At 42.7% G+C, this 21,666-nt stretch overlaps 1 protein-coding gene across 1 annotated transcript; it reads right to left on the minus strand.

The window, feature by feature from the left end:
• Positions 1-6,987: 6,987 nt before the first annotated feature.
• LOC115328711 lies at positions 6,988-20,123 on the minus strand. Its single transcript, XM_040216127.1, has 10 exons — positions 20,022-20,123; positions 15,089-15,133; positions 14,071-14,130; positions 13,918-13,953; positions 12,840-12,881; positions 11,415-11,432; positions 9,920-9,979; positions 8,624-8,659; positions 7,961-8,002; positions 6,988-7,016 (listed from the first exon to the last, which is right to left on the minus strand). Exons 1-10 carry the CDS (start codon positions 20,059-20,061, stop codon positions 6,988-6,990), a joined length of 408 nt encoding a protein of 135 aa, XP_040072061.1. The 5' UTR covers positions 20,062-20,123.
• Positions 20,124-21,666: the final 1,543 nt, after the last annotated feature.

The following is a 21,666-nucleotide window of genomic DNA, read 5'->3' on the forward strand; positions in this document are numbered from 1 at the left end:
TAAGCAGAGCAAGGCCGCCGTGGAGGAAGCGAGGGGGAGATTTGACGGAGGGAAGTTTCCCCCCGGGAAGAATTGACGGAGGGAAATTTCCCTCCGACGGCCGGAAGCGGATCGCGGCAGAGCGCGGCACGATTTGCCGGAGTCGCGGGTTTTGTAGTGTCCTGTTTGGACACCCCTTAAAATGTATAGACCTTTTCATTTCAGTAGTTGCCTGACCGGCGGGTAGAGGGCGCTGGCGCATTCGGCGCCATTAGGTTGCTTCAATTTGGTCGGTTTCGGTTTCAACGTACACGCGATTGTGATGCTGTTTCATGCCACTTTCGATTTATTTTTGCGATACGATTTTTTTTTAATAGCCCACAGCGAATGAAACAATTGTATTGAGCCACTTGGCCAAACACGAAATGGTTTCGAGCCTAAATTGCGATCTTTTTTTTACTAACACTATGCGTCTGATTCCGTCCATCATTAATTTCGGCCAGGTTCGGCGGTGAAACAACTGCGCTGATGCACAGGGAAAAGTATCATTGTCCACGGCCGTACCCGCGAACACTAATTTCAAGAAAAAAAAAAAAAAACAAAGAGCAGGACAAGCTCCGCCTGCAGCGTGCGTCCGCTGCCTGCCACCGTGCTTTGGCTGTGCGTGCACCGAGCGGTACGGAAGTAGATAGCTCGCGCTCAAGTCATATATTGAAGTGATCATCTTATATTGCAACAGACTATATTGCATGAGTGCTTAGTGAAAAATCAGGTCGACAGCATGATTAACAATCTGCTGAATCACCAAGAACAGATGAACTGACGAGTTTACTGTTCGATGTTTGGTTTCCGTACACCAACCTTTTCTAACTTCGAGACTGGAAACGTCTTTTATAATGACTAGAAAAGTTTAATATAATCACGTAGATAATATAAAAAAGTGATAATGTCTCGGCCTGTTTTATTTGAAGAAATTAAGCGCTCGAAAGATATTTTGATAGACCAGCCTAGGCTGACTAGAAAATTTCTTTAACTAAAGTGCTCATTTACAGCATTTCAAAATATTGGCCTTATGAAATAAACGTTTTGTTATATGGACATTTACTTACGACGTTCTCAAGGTATCAGAATGGTAAGATAAGTGAATGCCAGACTTCAAATAAAGTCTGATATTCATCTTCCGCAAAATTTGCCGAATGAAATTGAAGAGTGCAAAAGAAATTATCTCCGATAAGTGTGGCTGATGTCGAACGCCAGGCGCCACTCTGTGTAGAAAGCTGTTCACTGATTTGAAACGATGCGCTTTGCACATTTTGACGTCGACATCTCCTGAAAGATAACTCCTTATTCGCCGTCGACAACCGGCTGCACTCGGGTGATTTTCATGCAGTAGGATTCTCTTCAGCGTCACATTTTATTAATCATAGGCACTATCAAGCTGTCTGTGGCAGTTCCTTACGCGGGGAGTTCAAATATTTGTGTTCAAATAAATTAATTGAAACTGCATGATTATATTAAAAATGACTTAAGCAACTGAATAACTATGGACATGGGACCAAGCACGATACACAATTCCGTGGAATTCATAAATAAACCGACAAAGCGAATCACACATGCGATTAAGAACGTAAAACAAATATAGGTGTGATATTGCGAACAAACATGTTGCCTAATGTTAAGGTACCATTATTTCTAGCATAGAAAATAATTCAAACTAAATGTTTGTTCCCGCGCCTTGTCCACTAGTTCCCCAGTGTAATCAAAAGAAACTGCTTTCGATATGTTGGAACTACCATGTTTTCAGGAAAAACACGTGGCTAATTACGCTGAGTGTTTTTGTTTTCTTCCTTGACACCAATGCGCACTCATATATATAAAAACATTGGGCTTCCTATTGTAAATGTTCCGCCCTTATTAGCAACGAAACCTCAGTTCTCACAAGTTATTGGTATTTGAACCCTCGAGGCTCTGTTCAAGTCATATATGTATTCAATGTGCGCAAGTGCTAACGCTGATTCCTGTTCCTATAAAACCTTTCACACGTATCCCGCACGCCGACGGTAAAAAATATTCAAAACGTGTTACAAAATCAACTACAAAAGTTGCGCGCATATTGATGTAATGCAATTGCATGGTAAGTATAAGTATCGGACGACACTTTACGGAGTAAGACAAGAGACGCGGTGCAACGTGACGAAAAACACGAATTCAACGCATCCGCCCGGGCGCGGACGGGAGAGCGGAGCAACAAGTTGAAGCAACCTAATGGCGGCCGCATCACGTGATTCCAAGATGGCCGCGCCCATGCGGCGGAGGGTGAAAAGGTCTATACACCTTTCCAAAAACCGCTCCTAGGCCGCCGCCATGTTGCTGATGCTGATGCGGTTGGTGCGACTCTCGCGCCCTCTATCAGCTAGAATTTTTCTGCCACTCTCTGGGACTGTGAAGACCCGCTCAGCGCGGTTCTCTACCTACGTTTTTGCGGTTTTGCATTCGACGTTTTCTCGCCCCTCTTGAAAGTTTCCACTTAATTTTTTTTATGCGTGCTACGTACCCTTTCTGTGTTATCTTCCATTATGAGAAATGAGGCTGGTAAGTGCCTGCCATTCAAGCTTTTCTGCTCGACATTCACGGGAAACGAGAGACGTCAAGGACGTCGAACGACCCTCGACGCGATTTTACGAACATTGTTCTCCCCCCTCCCAGAGATAATCCGCGTAAAATCCTCAGCCATCTCCAAAAACAGTTGTCCGGGTTAGGGTGAGAAACGGGTCAGTCACGTTTGTTTCTTTGCCTTGGTGCGGTAGTGAAAAAAGGAAGCTCTCCCCAAGACGTGCCCCAAAACGAAGTCATCCCGGATTCCGTCCGATCGTCAAGATGTGACCGTCGACTGTGACTGTGTTATTTGAGTTCTTTCTCAAATAAATTCGTTTCGGATAACGCTGCATCGTGTGGTACCATAGCCTATGGTGGTACGTACGAATGTTAACACTTCCTCCTGTCCATCGCTAAACACGTTATTTGTGAGCGTGAAAAATGCATCCCTTTCGGCCCTCTTTTGTTGCAATTTATTTTTGACAGCAAAGCCCTTTGTCGTTTCACATGCGGCGAATCCCGCGGTGCCGTCAAAACTTATCACAAAAAAAAAAATAACTAGAACTATTCATTCCAGTCGCATTCGTTCTGTCGCGCGTGTACCCAACAAAAATAGTTTAGATTTTTTTTTTACTTTTTTTGTTTTTTTTTAAATGTGGCACAATGCTTTCTCAATGTCCTCGGGAACATACATGTACCATGAAACACAAAATATAGCGGGAAAAGACGAGAATTTAACCGCCAGCAGCGTTTGAAACTGCAGCTACGCAGGCTGCGCCTATTGAAATCACAGTCCACTCGGTTAGGGTTAGGAGGGACGCCGGTGAGAGTCTAGCCTCAAACTCAGTGACTGGGCTCACAAACGGTTTGTTGCCCCTGGGGTCGAGGGTTTTTTGGAAAGGTGTATAATCTCCTTGGATTTCCTGCACTTTCGTCGTCTGCTTTTCGTCAGGTTCTTTCATTTCGGCTCCCATCTTTCGTATATATCAACGTCGAAACCGCACTCGCTGCCTGCATAGCAGGAGTTGATGATGACTTGGTGATCAGCGTGATTGTGATCATCCTAGCCTGCTCGGTGGTCTGCCACGTCGCCGCGCTCTGAAGGGAAAGAGGCGCAGGTTCTGGGTCCGGCCGAGTTGGCGCTACCGAAACACCGAGGGACATGTCAGTGCTTTGCTGCCCCGGCTGCGCGCCAGAGATGAAGACTACTTTCGAAAGTGCCACCAAACGAACACGACATCCGTCACAACGAAGGCGACATGCAACAAGCGCCAAGGAGAAACACCTGAGGCCAGATTCACGAAGAGCTTCTTAGTTTGCGACAACTTAGCTAAGAAGTTCGTAAGTTGGGAACATCGTAAGAAGAGGAGAAATTGGTATTCGTGAACGCGTTCTTTAGTGAGAGGAGGAAAGCGACGTTCTCGTAAGGAAAAACTAGAACTAACCGGTGCTGTTGTTATGGTGACGGCGTCTTCGGCAGCACGAGCAACCAGTCGGAGAGCTCGGCATGGTTCGGAGCCGTTCGGAGCATGTGCGGCCTTTCTGCCACCGCTTGTCTGGAGTTCGTGTCCGTGCAGTTATACAGTCGAACCCGGTTATATCACACCCGGGTATTTCGAATTATTGCTTATATCGAACTGTCCAAACATCCCCTTGAAAATCACATGTAAAAGTATAGGAGCGTTGTCTTTTTGTATCGAACTCCCATGGACTCCCATGGTGGGGACACTCGATATAGCGAACGATGCACGGCGGCCCTTCGCTTCACCCGCGGTCAGATTGCTCCCGCGGAGCAACATAGCTCGTGTTGCCGTGCTGGCAGACCGCCAAGCCAGCATACGCGCATAAGGGACCTTGTACGCGCGCACGAGGATACTCAACAAAAAAAGCAGTTAAAAAAAAAAAAAGTAAAGGATGGCAAAAGCAAATGGAAGGGCACCCGCGCGAACGCGCACCCGCGCGAACGCGCGCGTAGAGAGGGCAGAGAGTGCTCCCTTAGCCCCAAAATAAAATAAGCAAAAAAAAAAAAGTCTTCGTCAAGTCGAGTGTGTTGACAACGGTTGAGCAATCGCACTTTGAACCCTTATCTTTGTTTACCTTTTTCTTTTGCAATTCTTGCTTTGCGCGCGTTTTTTTTTCTTTTTCTTGCTGCCTGCATTTAGTGAGGTTTCTTTTGTGTCGCTTGCTTAACTTTATTCTATGAATCGAGCGTGTTTTGTTTGTTTTTATGCGGCTCGCTTTTTCCGTTCTTTTATTTTATTTTTAATTCGTGCTTTGTCGTCGGTGCTGTGCGGAGGTCGCGCGCGCGATCGCAAACACCGTCGCGTAAACGCGGCGGTGTTTGTGATCTTCACCAGCTGAGCTCTACTGTATTTAGCGGCTCTTAGTGGCTCTATTTGGTAAGGTGCCGTTTATCGCGGCCGTCGGTACTAGCAGAGACGCGCGGAAATTTCAAGTGGAGCTTAAGTTAACATATTTTTGTATATCAAATTATCGATATATCGAACTATTTTGCGATCCCCTTTGAATTCGATATATCCGGGTTCGACTTATGTCGACGCTAACACGATTTAAACACGCCCAAATGCCGAGGCCCGGATGCCTAACCACCTCCGTTGACTGCTACGAACTCGATCGCTACGAAGTCAACACAACTGTCATCGTTGGTAGAAGACGGCCCGTGTCAGTCGTTTGCAAAGCGACGTAGATGGAAACGAATTGCCGCGGCGTTTTTCGCGGCCTTGTAGATGCAGGAGCGAGTCGACGTTAAGAAAGATAGGTTTGAACTACGAGAGCCACGTAATACCTGTTCACACTCGGAGCGGAGGCGCGCGCGTTTGATCGAAGTGCTGGATTCGCGCTGTTGGACCGCGAATTGGTGAGCGCTTCGGGACCGATCCTTTACGATTGCAACTCGATGCTGGCGTGACACCCGGCAAAGAAAGGTTAGACCGGCATTGCGACCCACGAAATGTTACAGCGATCGACAGTGAGGTGCGGTCGTGTCAGAATACAAATGTAACAGGATACCTTACTGGGCTGGTTACAGAATACAAATGGCATACTAATAACAAAGTCTACATACCGTGTTGTGAAGATAATCCATACGGCGTTTATTTGAGCTTTTTATCACACAAAACGAAGCGTTCGTCACCGGTCCATCGGAAAACAAGGAGATGACAAAAGGAAGAGATTGACCTCTTAATCTAAAATTGAGGGCAGCGATTAAACTATAATACGGGAAGGGTTCACAAGGGTCGTGGGGGCATATTCCAGTCAGCACGCAAGCCGGTCGGGGGCAGACGGTCTTGGCCAAGGACCGTCGGAGCACCGCTGCGCCGCGTCGGAGTGCCTGCTAGGCCTATCTGCCGAGCTCACTTGGTGAATCGTGGCCGTTGGAGCTTTTCCCGGGTGTTTGTGGATCCAGCGTTCTTGTTCGTCGTGATCTGTTTCAAGTACTTTTTACTTTTTTTCTTGCTGCTTGAAGTCGGGACGCGTGAGAAGCGCACGTAGAAAAAGAAACGTCCGCTGGTCGTCGCGGCTAAGTAACTGAGCGACGCTGTCGGCCATGCTGCGTAAGACAGCTTCGGAGCTATCGTAGGATTCCGTCGTAACCTGCGCAAAACTTACAAAAATTTCGTTTCGTGAATACGAATTTGTTCTTAAGTTTTGTCTTGCGCACTATTTTGGCGTAAGATCGTTTCGTTGAATCTGGCCTCTGTTCTTCCAAATTCGACTCCGATAATTTCTCAGCGGTGTTTCTTAGCGTCCTTATCTAGGTAGTCTGGCTGCGTCTTGTCATATAAAGAGGGAAAGAGTCGCACAGTTTCAAAGAACCGCTCCGTTAGGGAAGACATCGTGGGAAATAGGGATCGCAGACGAAACGAAACAACGCTACGCTCCTTTTGCGCGTTGCCATCCCATCGCAACGTCACTATCTACGCCACCTCCCATTGGCTCCTTCTCCGGCGAGAAACGGCGAGCCCTCAACCGCGCACGGGCCGGTTGCCACGACGGCGCCGATCGGCGAGCTTAGTTTTTGCTCCCACGGTTAATGGGGTGGTTTGTTAACTTCGGGTAAAGGGTGCAAAGTAAACTTAATAGAACTTCCGCGATAACAAAAGGAATCAGATTCGGACCTTATAAACCAACCAACATAAATAGCAGTGTAGTCAAGCTGCAGCTAAAGCAGTAATTAAATTGAACTAACATAAACGCACGATCAGTATCCATACTAAGGTAATTAACAAAAAATGGAAAACGAACATTTCCAAAAAAAAACATGGGTGTTTATTGAAAGACAGATGCACACTAAGTAAAAAGAAATGGAAAACTGCAGGTCAGGAAATAAAACTGCACAAAATAATCAATCTTCAAAGTGGCTTGGATTCACGCCCTAATATTGACGATGGCTTAGTCACGTTGTTGGTTTTCAATTTGTTCTGCAAAGCAAAAAATATGACGAAACGATCATTCATATTGACTGAAGGCGCATGTCTTCGACTTTATAGACAGTTAAAACGCCACATTTTTTACCGTTGCCTTTTTTCTTCTTTTTTTTTTCTTTTTGTTACTTGATGCCTATGTTATACTTTATAAAAGTGAACGCTTTATACGAACCTTCGAAGATGTTATTTTACTGCGCGCACCAAACACGTATCTTTTTTTCGAGATTTACATCTGTCCTTCGCCCCTCTTGTTCCCCTTCTCTAGGGAATATTTCATTTATTAGGTCCAGCCGGCCTGCACTCTTGCATTAATTGCATTAATGTTATTTGTGCATTTGAAATGTCTTTGTAGGTTTTGCTTCTCCATATTAATAATAATAATAATAATAAACGCAGCATCATATTGCTGAAGAATACTTTTTTATTATTAACATACATGCACAGACAAATTATCAGTATCTCTTTAAGGCCCGTTCACACTCTTGCGACTGCTTGCGACCTCTTAAACCTGGGTTCCTTAAAACTTCTTAAACCAGAGAACACACTGGCGCCATCTATTGGGAAGCAGTGTAAACTCGGCGGTCCGGCATATTTTGTTTTTTATTTCTCGCGCAATATCCTTTCTTTTTTGGCTCGAAAAACTTTTGTCAATGTTATAAACGAGCCTTCTATGGATATTACGCACATTTGACCTCGGAAATCCCGCAAAACCTTCGCTTTTGTGAAATGCAGTTCTAGGGTCACCGCATAGATGGCGCCACAATGTCAGTGTGTTCCCTCATTCTAGAAACATTTAAGAAGTTGTAAGAGATCTCGTCTCACTCAGTCGTACTCGGTCGCAAGAGTGTGAACGGGCCTTTAGAGTGTTGTTTTGATACGAGCTAAATTCTCTTTAGATGTTCGTTGAACTAAAGGGTATTTTGGCGGCACGTACTTACCTACACTACGAAGGAGGATGCGAAAGTGTTTGAGCTTTTCTTCTGTTAAAAATAAAAGAATGTCAGAAGTAGTATTAAAATCGTGAACGTGTAACTATTTGATATTTTTATAAAGTCGCAATTTATTAGGGCTTTGTAATTATCGTGATAGGGTTTATTCTCGGTGTGCCAATTTGTTTATATAAAAAGATGGAACGAGTCTCAAATTCTCCTGAAGCCAGCACTCGATACACACAACAGACGCGGAATATGCAATGACAGATATATGAAAATTATACATGGCTTGCACGTGAAGTCAGTCGCCCCTTTTCCTGGTGGCGAGAGCGTCTCGTGAAGGCAGCGGAAGCTACCCTTTCACGCACCCTTTCCCCTCATTATGTCTGACCGAGTGACTTCAATGAAAGCTATGCATAACGAAGTAAACGTCTGTTTAATTTCACCGGTAATTGACTAATTTAAACTTTACCGAACTTCTTAGTAGATTAGGAGCAAATAGAAGGTTTAGCTAGTATGACGTCGCGTTCAGAGTAACTCTAGAATCTTCACGCATGAAACTAGACAGCGCCTGTTGTGCCCGTGCTTCAGTCAGACATATAAATTACGTTTTTTCGCCGAGAAACCACACCTTACATGTTTAATAGACGTTTAACATGAATAACTTACCCACGGTGTCTCTAACCATTTTCTGCCATACCGCGTCTGAAAAAAAAAATAATAAATTATGATAGAACAGTTTTGTTGATTTTAGTGCAAGAGTAAAGCGGTATTTTATTCAAATCCGGCACTGACTAAAGATAACTATGTGACTCGAATGACTATGTAGGCTACAAACCATGGAAGAATGAGTGTAACACAATCTCGAATACGAGTAGTAGAGTATTTTCTCAGCAGACCATATTGCCGCGCGCGCAGCTGGCCAAGTGGGCAGCGCGCGCGTGGCCTAAAGGTTATCGCGCGTGCTTTCCACGCTGAAAGCCAGGGTTCGATTCCTGGCCGCGGAGGCGCATTTTTGTTGACTCTGTAAAGTAATGTTCTGGTAAATTCGAGAACCATGTTGCTTGTTCGAGGTCAGAATGTTCTACGCGCCGAACCTTCAACGCCGAACGATCCAGAAACCCACGAGGGTACATAAGGGATTCCGCAAGGCGAACGGAGTCAGTTTTCGCACCAGCGTTCGACTCTGCTGCTACGCCGACTTCGACGCCCGCGACGCTCTATTATTATCTTTTGTACTCGTTTATTTTTGGCACAAGTTCGCCACATTTAACGTTTATTTCTTTCTGTTTATTTCCTGTTTTTTTTTTTGGTCACCACCCGTGACAATATTTCGTCCGTATCAATTATAAGGGAAGTGATAACGTTTCTGACTTTTCTTAAAACGGCACATATCGTGAGCCTGACGTTTATGTTCTGTGTCTTAACTTTAATTTTCAATTCGGTGATGTCATTCCAAAGGTACCGTTCGTTACGTATGGCTGTAACGAAAGTACAGAAAGCTAGCGGAATGTCTAACATATATCGCAGCGCTTCAAATCCTTCCTATTAAAAACAAAAACGTTGTTACAACTGTAATGAAGATAATATTTTAAGCTCTACAATTTCCTGATAAGAAAAAAGACGCACTCGTGCGCGTGGGCACAAACTCTCCGAAGGCTTAATGATTTCGTTGTGAGTTTAATAGCCTAAATTAGTTGTGTTTCGCTGTAAATTCAACGTATCGATCATGTACTGGAATTAGATTTATACAGATCATTATTAACTTAGAAATATATCGCGGCGTGTTAACAAGGCATAACAGTATCGTCATCGCAGCAAGAAACCGGACTCCCGGACATTTCAGCGTCAGCAGGGAATCTCAGCCTAATGTATAATTTCAAAAGCTCGAAATTTAAGAGAAACTAAAAAAAGAGAGACGGGGAATTCCCCCCCCCCCCCCCCCCCCCCCCAGTTTTTACGCACCGGAGGATTTCAGGACCTTCCTCAGATCCGCGTACTGCTCTTCAGTTGACACGAGGTTATCTGCAAGCAGACGACAATTATTAAGTTGTAAAAGTAAAACTATTTTTACCGTTGCATGACAGATGTCTGAGCAGCACTGCCCTGATGATGTAGCATTACCTAAGTGTTTGAAAACCTTGTAAAAGTCTGATAGTGTCTATCTCGCAGACAGTATATTCTAAGAGCGTAGCTCTATGGCCACCGGCAGTTTAAGAAGGGCTGGGCGTGGCCTATGATAAGCACGCACCTTGATTCGTTCTTCGGCGCTTTAATCAGCCGATGCCGCAATGCTTTTTGCCACGGAGAAATAATGAGATGCAAGGGAAGCTTTAGGCCTTTATATTATTAAGTGTAATGAGCTACAAAACGCAAAAGCAAGTGTTAAAGGCGTTTCACGTTTGCTAATGGTATTTTTATTATTATATGTCTAGTTTCAAAAAGAGTATTTTTAAACAAAACTCAACAGCTAGCGTACCACACTCTCTTTTTTTTCTGAAAATGAGCACCGTCATTTATTTAGTTGTCGAAGCGTATTTTATTGACGACGGACATTTTCTTACATTTCAGAATATTTCCGGCTTGTTTTGTACCTCCTGGTGTGCAACTTTGTATGAAGAATAACGCATGGTGTCCCCCTTTTTGTGCGCACGGACTACTTTGTATAAATCCCATTCCATAGACCATAAGCTCTAGACTATGGTTGATTATGGCAAAGGCCATTGAATGTCTTGGATAGCCACAGCACCCCAAGGGGTGCATAGAAGAGGCCTCACGTAAAGAGAGCGTGTATTCCATTGCCAAGTTGCCGAGAAAACATGGAAGTCCTGTGGCCATGACGTGACAATTGAACAGCTTGCTGCGAATCATGCCAGCATCATCTAGAATACTGAATAGTTTGAGCCTCCTTTATATTCCTTCAGTGCTTACAACATTTTATATGTATAACTTGATTTTGAACTGCCGGTATCGAGAGTATGCTGATGATATTGGTGATGTTGCAAAATACAATTAACCAATATTAGACTCGGAGCTTAGCTATCAGATTATATCAGTAGTAAATTAGATTAAACAAATAAAATATACAGAATGGAAAACACCGTGTAATTAATTTTTAACGATACAACGGGAAATTAACGAACATATTTTAGCCAGAAAAAAAAACTACTATCAGATGAACATTGCCGAAGTACGGGGCTCTCTTGGAAAATGATTGCAAAGCTTTTACATTACCTGGTAAAAGTAATAAATAATTGTAATAAACCATTGTGTGGTTGTAATTCTTATTGTAAAAAAAACACTTCCGAAGCAAAAATGGTGATAGAAGAACTGCATTAAATTACTGTTTAAAAGAAATTCACCGAAGTATGATACCTATTCAATCATTGTTCCTCTCGTGAAAATGGTTATCACGGTTTGGCCAATGAAAGGTAATTTGAGTTTAAATTTCTCGACTTACCCAACTGATGGACGCCGTCTGTCGGAACACGAAGGATCAATATCATTCATACGCAAAAGATGTAGGTGATATAAACAAAGTTAAAAGAAGTTACACTTGGTGAGTTGAGCGCGATGATGGAAAATGACACAGTAACGAAAGAAATACATTTTAAGGAACGACACAGACGACACTCTTTTCTTTATTTGCAACAAATCGTTTGCTGACTCGAAGCTAGTCGGTTGCAGCCCGACGGAAGTCCTTCAGATGGAATCGGGCTTCGGAGAGAAGGCGGAGTGCTGCTGCCTGCCGCCCCTTTTTGATACTGTTTAATAGAGCACTTCATGTGCGTTTTATGGGCTTACTGTTATTGTCAGGTTAGTCTTTGATGTTCTAAAATATAAATACTCCTCGGAACGGAAAGTATACTGTGCAGATAAGGCTTTTTCTTTCACCATTCACATTCACTATTCACCAACAAGCCTGCTCCATTGTATTTATTTCAGGAAACATGATGACATCGCTGAAAACAATCACCTTGAAAATGGCAAAAAGGAAGGAGTACCGACCCTCGCTACAATGTTAAAAAAGAAACCTTTCGTGTGACGGACCTGAATGCTCAGTCTGATGTCGTTGTGTATGGTTTATAAACGACGACTGAAAAAACCTGCTTTAAAAATAACTCATTTTAATACATCGTTTAGGAATAAGGACTCCAACAGAAATCAGCGAAAACTAGAACACGCGCGACGAACTGCTCGGTTTTGATCCGTTGGTTGCAATATGCTCAGCACCATTTGTTACAAGCAAAGAGGAATTTTCAGAATAGCCGGATCTCAGTCTTGAATTAATCGAAGCACGTTACGTGTTTGCCCCCTTCTTCGCCCGTCGTCTCTTTTTTTTTTTTTTTTCAAATATGTCGGATTAATCGCTTGATTTCCTACAGACCGCTTGTTTGTTTGTTTTTGTTTTTTTTTGTTTTTTTTTAATTACAACGTTTTCAAAAGATTGTAAAGTTTCTGATTCCACTCACAATAATTCTCTCGACTGCGAAATATCTGGTTGCCGATTTGATATGTAGACAGAGAAAATAGTCGAGATCAATTCATCCGGTGACACCTAAGATGCGTCTGATATTTTCAGGTGGATGATTTGGAATTTGTAAATATGTTAACTGATAATTACATGGTGATATATTTCTAATCATACGAAGAGTTACTGAGTATAGGAGAAGCAGAACATAAAAATTTCAAAGAAAATTCGTGAGACGAAGATTCTTGCGGTAGGCGCGGTATAAAATAAAACGTGACTTTATTTCTTCAACTTTTTGGAAAATTTTTTAGACATAGTGCCATGTGATTTACATGTAGTTGAATTTTAAGCTCGGGTTTATGAGTTATCATGTCCATGCAATTGAGTATAAAGTTACAGAGCGCTTTTACTTGCCTATATACTTGAGTATTGCTTCGAAGTGCGTCAGCTTGCTGGCTGTTGTGATTACGAAGATCAAATGGTGAATTTTCAACAGCGTAAGAATCATTTAAAACTATTAGTACTAACATTTATGTTCAAGACATATAGTTTTTTTGCATATATGCGAAATCCTTTTTTTTTTTTTAAGTACAGAGCTGCTACAACGCTCTGAAAACAAATATTTAAAATAAATATCTATAAATATATTAAAGATAGTCTCTGCAATTTCTGGCAAACTATCATGGATTTTGTGACTGGGTAAACAAAAAAATACACATAAAAGATTAGTTTCAAAGTTACAAAACCTATTATAATTGACAAAAGCTCTCAATCAAAACACACTATTCTAAATTTCAGCTTTCATATTTGAATTTAGGTTGACTTCTAATCATCACGCGCAATTAAAGCAGTTTTAGAAAACCGGGCCCAGTTACCACAATTCTCCAGCTCCGCTACTGGAACCAGATAATTCAATCAGGCGGTAAAAGAGGAGAACAATGTTTTCGCTATGATGTACTATCGGGGAAAAATGAAATGCGAACAGAGCAGCGCGTGGCTCGCGGTACAGGCTGCGCCGCCTGGAAGTGAGGGTGCGTGGCCTGCTTCGATGTGTTCACGCCCCTCGATTGGCGCTTCCCCAGCTTCGGCAGTGCGCCTCTCAGTGCGCTGAAAGCTGTCACCGCTAGCTTTGCCTGCTCGGCGAGTGCGGCGAGCTTCTTTGCACCGCACGCGCTGAGCCAGCAAAGATAGCGGTGATAGCTTTCAGCGCACTAAGAGGCGCACTGCTGAAGCTTGGGGAGAGCAGAGGGAGGGGCGTGAACACGTCGGAGTAGGCCACGCACCCTCGCTCCTAGGCTCACTTCCAGGCGGCGCAGCCTGTACCGCGAGCCACGCGCTCCTCTGTTCGCATTTCATTTTTCCCCGATAGTACAATTTGCCCTATCAAACATATTGACACGCAAAATTTTTAAATAAATTGTAGCAATAAAGTTGTGCGGAAGTGTTCACGCACAACGTTCCTACAACCGTTCTTGTAAAACGTTTTTCTCACCGACGCTTTCACCGATTTCCTTCAGTAGGTCAGAGCCTGTATCGTTCAACAAAAACAGCAGAATAAGTACCATTGTAGAAATCGCGAATGTGTTCAGCCTCGATGAACAGCAATCTCCGATCCAGTTCTAATAGTTTCTACATATTGATATACCTGCAACTTGAGCTAGTTTGCTGAGTTCCCTCAGCTGCAGGTCAGACTTGTCAGCAAAGTCTGAAAATGAGCGAATATATAAATTTCACATTCCAGTCATCAAATTCTAATGCAGTTATTTATAAAGAAGGGGGGAATAGACTCGGGGGGAAATGTTTAAGCATTTTATGCCTGATTGCCTGGGTACGTTAGTCAGGCCAAAAAATATTATATTTGTTCTGGCCCCTAAGTACTATAGTCAACATCCCAAGTTGCCTGATTGAATCTATTACATTCAACGATTTAGATTATTTATAGTATATAGAACCCTTCAGGCTTAATATGTATATCTATTCGTAAAAAAACGTGTCTTTCGAACCTTAGAATATTTCCCATATTGATTCTACAGGCATGTTAAACAGAAATAATAATCCATCCAAACGTGAAAAAAGATCGGGCGATATCACTGATAACTTAAATGGTAAATGCAAAGCCTATTCGCAGGAACGTTGAGACCATCTGAAAAATAGTTACGGAGGTAAGAGCTGTTCGGTCAAGGTTTTCAGTATTAGTTCTCGAAGGCTTAGCAGCCATCTATATAAAAGCATTCAGGCATCCTTGTTCAATACAACATTCTAGATTGCGCAATAAGGCATCTCTACACGACACTATGTCGTAATCCTCATCAACGCATTGTTCGCAGGGGCCTAGACCATTCTACTGAACCTAGTACTACAGGTTTAGGGATACAAATCGGGGTAACTAAAACAGAAGTCTCTAAATCTGCCTGATTGATTTGTATGGTACTTCGACAAGTACAAGTCACCGGAATTCTGACCAGTGAAAAGCCCGCGGTTGACTATCACAGACTTTTTAGTGTTGTGTTGTTTACCCGCAGTCTCTGGGTTTTTTCAACCATGCGCAATGTACACCAGCTCGTTTGCGCCCTTGCATTTCATCACAGACTGCTGTTTTATGAGGCTTTTAACACAAAGATAAAAAGGCCCACGAAAACATCTCTGATGTAACGTAAATATACCGTTCAACACTTTTTGCTTCTCGGCATCACCTGCTTCCACCCAACCTGTAACAAAGAAACATTCGAACAACATAAAAAATATTGCCGTGTACATTGCCGTTTATTCTCAGTACAGTGTTTGTCCTCTGGTGTTTTCAAGGCATGCGTCTTGTGCATTGTGCGTAATGCTTCGCTCTACAATGCAAAACCTACAAGCTGTGAAAGGATCATTTTGAGAAATGCATGACACTACGGCCACTGCCCTTGCCCAATGCATTTACGCCAGCCATTTCTAATATTAACCGTGCCTTGACTACTGAACACGCAAGAGAACAAACCGACTGGCGATGAAAGATATAAACTGCAGAATATTGGCAAGCTTTTGTGGCTGCATTTTGTGGCGAGATCACTTTAAAGGAATGCTGAACCGAAATCTGCATTCCCTAAAACACGCGGCAAAAGCGTGCAACGGGATGCTACAAACACCAAAACATCACTCATACAGCGATATCTCGAACGGATGACCGTATTTTTCAAAAAAAGAGGCGCATTTGGCAGGAATGTTGACGTCATGTTTCTCCGAGAAGGAGAGGGAACGGCCTCGCGTCTTTTCCGCCTCGCGGCCTTGAGGGGGCGAAGCGAAACGAGGAGGAAACTAGGTAGCTTGACGTCACGCGCCTCGTCAGCCTGGTTCAATCTCTACTTTTTTTTCCAAAATACGGCCGTCCATTTGAGATGTCGCCTTACTAGTAGTGTCGTAGGGATTGTAGCGTCCCGCCTACATCTCCAGCATTGTTTTTCTGAAATCCAAATTTGAGTTCACCATCCAACTCCCGCAAAACTATCAGCCAAAAGTTTTAATTTGTAATACAATTCAGGCACGTAGCCAGGGGGGGGGGGGGGGGGGGGTCCAAAGGCCCCGCCCTCCCCCCCTTCAAACCTTCCATTTTGCTGGGGCCTCCTCTCCCCTTCCCCCTCAAACAGCATTTTGTCATGGACGCCCCCCCCCCCCCCCCCAAAAAAAAAAAAAAAATTCTGGCTACATGTTTGATACAATTACATTATTATTTAATTTGTAATGGAATAACTGTATAGAAACAAAAACGACGCTAAAGTAGTAAAACAGGGAAGGTTATGATAATGTTCTATATTACGTAGCCGTTCATTCCTATATCGTACATAATGGCAATTATATTCGTGAATTCGAGAAGGCTTGGGATAAACGCCGACCTTAAATAATTAATACTATTTTTTTACGGACTGCAGCTCGCGTCCTCTAGTCGACTTCTGGCCGCTGGAAGAACCTCTCCAAGACTAGCGGAACCCTCTACCAACTGACGTTAGCCGTAAGGCGAGCGGACGAAAGTTAGCAGTAGCCACCAGTTCCGATCATGACTACCTTGCGGACTTCCACTAAAATCATTATATCTAGTTATGTTCTGTTATAAAATAAACTACCCAGCTCTCGAAATACCCAAATTTTAACAATTCGAGTACCTTAAAAAGACCCTAAAAAAAGTTTTCTTTATTTTTTTTTTTTTTACAGTTTGAAAAAACACATCAGTGTCAACAAAAAAATTACGCGATAAAAAAAGTTTAGAGCAATATTGACGGCGAGAGATTGATTTGAACTCTTGCACGCGAAGTCCATGACGTCACTGGTCATTCCGGAATGACCATTAAGATCGTGAGGGCGAAGCCGCTCCACTTCTCCTCCACGCGTCCGAAATGCGGAGAGAGAAAACAAGTGGAAAGGAGGGGACTGCCGACTAAATCGCGTCTCGCGCCGCCAATATTGCTGTAATCTTTGTTTTTCGCGTAAAATTTATTTTTAGCCAAACTGTTTTAACCAAACCGTTTAAAAAAAGCTTTTTTTTTCATTTCAGGGGCTTTTCAGTAGAAACTTGACAGCGACCTTTATCCCCCCTCAAAGCCCTATAATTAAATAAATTCAGCATATAAGGCGCAATCATTTAAATGTGTTTATAACATATTGCCGCGAGCGCAGCTGACCAAGAAGGCAACGCGCTCGTGGTCTAACGGTTATCGCGCGTGCTTTCCACGCTGAAAGCCAGGGTTCGATTCCTGGCCGAGGAGGCGCATTTTTGTTGACTCTGTAAAGTAATGTTCTGGTGAACTCGAGAACCGCCTTGGGCTGATTCGAGGTTAGAATGTTCTACGTGTCGAACCTTCTACGCCGAATGCTCGAGAAGCCCACGCGTGTACAAAAGCGGCTCCGCGTGGCAAGCCGGAGTAAGTCTCGCCCCAGCGGTCGACTCTGGTGTTACGCCGACTTCGACGCCCGCGACGCTCTGTTTTTTGTTTGTTTTCTTTTTTTTTTTTTTTTGTACCCTTTTATTTTTGGTACAAGTTCGCCACCATTAAACGTTTATTTCTTCCTGTTTATTTATTGTTTTTTGGTCACCACCCGTGACAATATTGAACCGCCGTTTCGGTAAGTGAGGAAGAACCTATATATTTCGAGGTGGAGAACTAAAATCAAAACGAAATAAATCATGATTTAGATCATGATTTAAATAATGATGTAAATCACTCCAGCTTTACTATGACAATTTTTCAGACCCTCTCACCGAAATAATTCCCATGTACTTTTTTTATGTTTTCTATCAATCGATGATTTGTGTGTGCACTTGTTTTGTATTTAAATAAAAAAAATATCATCAGACAAAAACAAAACAAAAAAATTATATCAGATTGAACACAAGCAACTTTTCTGGACAAATCAGGACATTTTTTTTTTTAATCTACTTTCCTGTTTGTTTGTCAGTTGCATATTGTCCTACTGCAAGCAAATCGAAATGCGAAACAAACCAAAACAACGAAATTAACGCCCTAAGGCAAGCAAATAAAAACGCGTGGGAAACAAATTAAATACAGCTTTCCACTAATTCAAATATAAGCTGATTTTGTTCATGTTTTGTAGGTTTGCATTTACAAAAAGTTGTTAGACTGTCCCTAACAAGTTTAAATGTACAGTAATAATTTCTTGCGTATTGTTTTCAGTAATATAACGGATCGAGAAATCAGTCGGCTTTGTTTAAACGTGAATTTGGCGATAAAGAATCACTTTTCCAAGCGACAGCTATTTAAATGAAATTAATTTTATTAAGGTCAAATCGATCTGATTCAAAGCAAATCAAGTAGATTCTCTCGAACTTATCTTCAGAATGATCAGGATTCTATATTCTATCAATTTAGCGGTGAAACTAATTTAGTGCATACGTCACTTGACATCACTTTCACCGCCAAAAGTAGCGGGGAAACTAATTTGTGTATAGGTCACGTGACGTGTTATCACGTGACTTCAAACTACCCGCGAAATTTTGAGGGGCAACCACATTTTTGTATACGTCAAGCGGGGCTTTGCAGAGATACTCCAAAAACTATTCGGGCATGCAAATACTGAGATACATGTGTTCTAAAGCCCAAAATATAGATACTGAAATACATTTGACTTTTATACAACGAGATATCCCTAAGATTCTTCCGCAGAAACAGCGCAAAAGTGTTCCGTAATGCAAATACTGATACGTATAGAAATACATTAGGTTCCCGAACGGTACTACGAGGAGTGGGCGTGGCGAATGTGAATGGTAATTTTGGTTTGCACTCTTCTTTTTGTGTCATTCTATGCACTTACCCTTACCTAGAACTTTTTATTTATAAAAAATGCCGCTGAAAAAAACTTTCAGCCTTTCCACTTTGGTGAAGCAAGACCAGCGAAGCTGTACTATGGTGGGAATGAAGTAAAAGCCGGCTGCAAGTCAGCAAGCCAGAGTGGAAAGGTTTAAAAGGTTACGGCCATCTATGAGCGATGGCGGCCACCACATAACTGACAAACCGGTTCTCTGGTTGCCGCCGTTGCTCATAGATGGCGGTAGCTGCCCATAGTTCTGTATCATGAGGTCATTTGGCGATGGACATGATCCTGGGGAAACTAGTCCTTAACAGCTCCGCTGTAAAAACATGGTAGCTTTGGTGAACCACATAGTTACTGAACGGTAAAGTTTGCGTGCCATGCTTGACGAAAGGCTTCTTCACGAAACGAACCCCGTTTTACCGAGAGGACGCACCTCAAACTGTCGTCTTATACGCTTTTGAGTCACCCCTTAATATGGGGACATTGGACAACAGAGCCGTACGTTTTCTCCACTTAAAGACCGACTTACGAAACCATTTTCCGCAGGGTAGGAAAGTTCTCCCCAGCGACCTTCGCTCCCTCCCCTCTCGCACTCCTTCCTCCTCCTCCCCTGAAAAGGGCGGGTACGGAAGCTAGTCTCCGTGGAAAGGAGAAGGGGTTTCCTCCTTTCTGGGTGGAAAGGAGGAAACCTCTTCTCCCGCGGAAAATGGTTTTGTAGGTCGGCCTTTAACTGCTTTGCAGTGTACGGTCTGCTAAATAGGAAAGAGTGGAGGGCTTTTGTGGGAGGAGCTCATTCTGTCATTCTTGCAAGTAACCTTCCTTAGACCACAGCTTTTTTTTTTTTTTAACGTTGGTGACTGTGATGGATCATGGGGTGGTTTCATGTTATATATTTTGAAGCACCTTACACCAAAGCGGATGTTTTTATCATTTAAATTCATCGTAATAACGGCAACAAGTGTGATGAAATACCTAAGTCTGACAAAGTATTGCGTAACAAGCGACACACTGTAAATGTATTTCACTACTGGGCTACACATTTTTCAAATGCATCCCGATACAGAGATAGAGATACTCGAAAGTATCTAAGATACTATCGCGATACATTTGTATGGTGATATTGCCCAGCCCTGACGTCAAGTAACGTCAGGTCACGTGACATTTATTTTTCTGTTAAATTTAGCGGGGAAACTAAAGTAATTTTTAGGTCCCGAGGTGTAAATTTCTCACCCTAAAATTAGGGGAAAATGCACGGACGAACGGACGAACAAAATAAACGGCGAGGCTACTCACCGAGCAGGCCGGCAATACCGAAAATGACAGCGAGCTTCATGGTTCTCAAGCGAGCTCCTGAAAAGATAAAAAGCAGGTCCTAATGCCGGCGCATATGTGATAATGCACAAATCAATTCCAAGGACGAGCTCAGCAAAGGCAATCACCTTAAGCTGATTATAATGGACGTTGTTGGGTGGGTTGGCGGCGAAAGTGTGAGGCTTTCGGGCATTGAACGCCGATTTTATACTCTCAACAGGACAAGGGGTCTTTGACCTTGGTTTCCTACAACGCTGTGGTTTGGCCTAACAAGTGACATGCGCAAGTTCTGTTTTGCACATATGTTTCTCTTTTTTTATTCTATCGTTGTTGTTTTTTCTAACACGGTAGTAGGGTGGCATGCTTATTTTTATCATACTATTTACTTATCAACATCTATTTATACCAGCTGTACAGCGTAGGGCCTTATAGCAGATTGCGATTGCGAGTGTCATTGAACCGCGGAACTCGGGTTTTTCTGACTGGGGTCCAATTAAGCCTTAAATGAGAAATAACAATTTATAAATATTGTTTGATCAATATATGGCGTGCACAGATGGTGGGTTGTTGCTTGAAGTTTAACGAGCCTCGTTGGTTTTCGTACCCTCTGTTTATTGTCAACGGCAACCCTCGGGCACTGCTTTTGTTCAGCCGCTATATGCCGAGGCGATGCTGGGGCCACTGAATTGTGCGTGGCGCGTGTCCTGCCGTTGTGCTCAGCCGCCTGCACTATTGTGTTGACTAATTTCGTTCCTGGGTTTCCGATTAAGGGGTTGAAAGTTTGTTTTAAAATTAAACGCATTGCAGTCGGTGTTCTTTAATTAGGGAGAAAAGCGAACACTTTAGAACCCCACGTTTATCTTCACTAATCGAAAGGTTGATTATTTAATTTTGGTTAATTATGTAGCAGATTAGTGTGTGTGTGCGTGTGGGGGGGGGGGGGGGGGGGGGTGTTACCCTGACGTACGCCGTGGCTGGTATTTTGTTCCCAGAAATAGTTTATTTATTTTTTCTCAACCACCTTAAAATCAAAGTTGTTGTTTTTTTTTTGCCATTGTTGGAATACTTGGTGTATATACACCCCAAAGATGTTGATTAGAGCCTATCTGTCTGGGATACCTCTCCTGGGTTTTACAACCGTTACATCAAATCTTGAAGATCACTCCATTGTCAAACTTAGTGTACGTGTATTGGTTTTTGTTGTTTTAATGCACTTACTAATTACTGTTTGTCATTAGTAAATTTGGTGGCATCTCGAAGATTTAACGAAAAAAATATTTCTGAAAAAACAGTTAGGGCGCAGGCGAGCTGGTTTAGGTTTACCATTTTTTAGACCACCTGAGACTGGGTGGAAGAAACACGACGATGTCTCAAAATTGAGACGTCGTCGTGTTTCTTCCACCCAGTCTCAGGTGGTTTAAAAAATGGCAAACAATATTTCTGATCTTATCAAATTGGAACAATCTTCTAAAAGATATTTTAAGAAAAAAAAATCCATAAACAAAACAAAAAAGACAAAATGATGAAACAAATAAAAAAGTAAATGCAAAACTAATAAATGAAAAATAATAAATATCAAATACAAATGTTTATCGAATAAAGGAAAGTGTGAACAAAACGAATTGTC

The sequence above is a fragment of the Ixodes scapularis genome, unplaced genomic scaffold (genome assembly GCF_016920785.2).
Source record: "Ixodes scapularis isolate PalLabHiFi unplaced genomic scaffold, ASM1692078v2 PGA_scaffold6__148_contigs__length_123643588, whole genome shotgun sequence".
NCBI lineage: Eukaryota > Metazoa > Arthropoda > Arachnida > Ixodida > Ixodidae > Ixodes > Ixodes scapularis.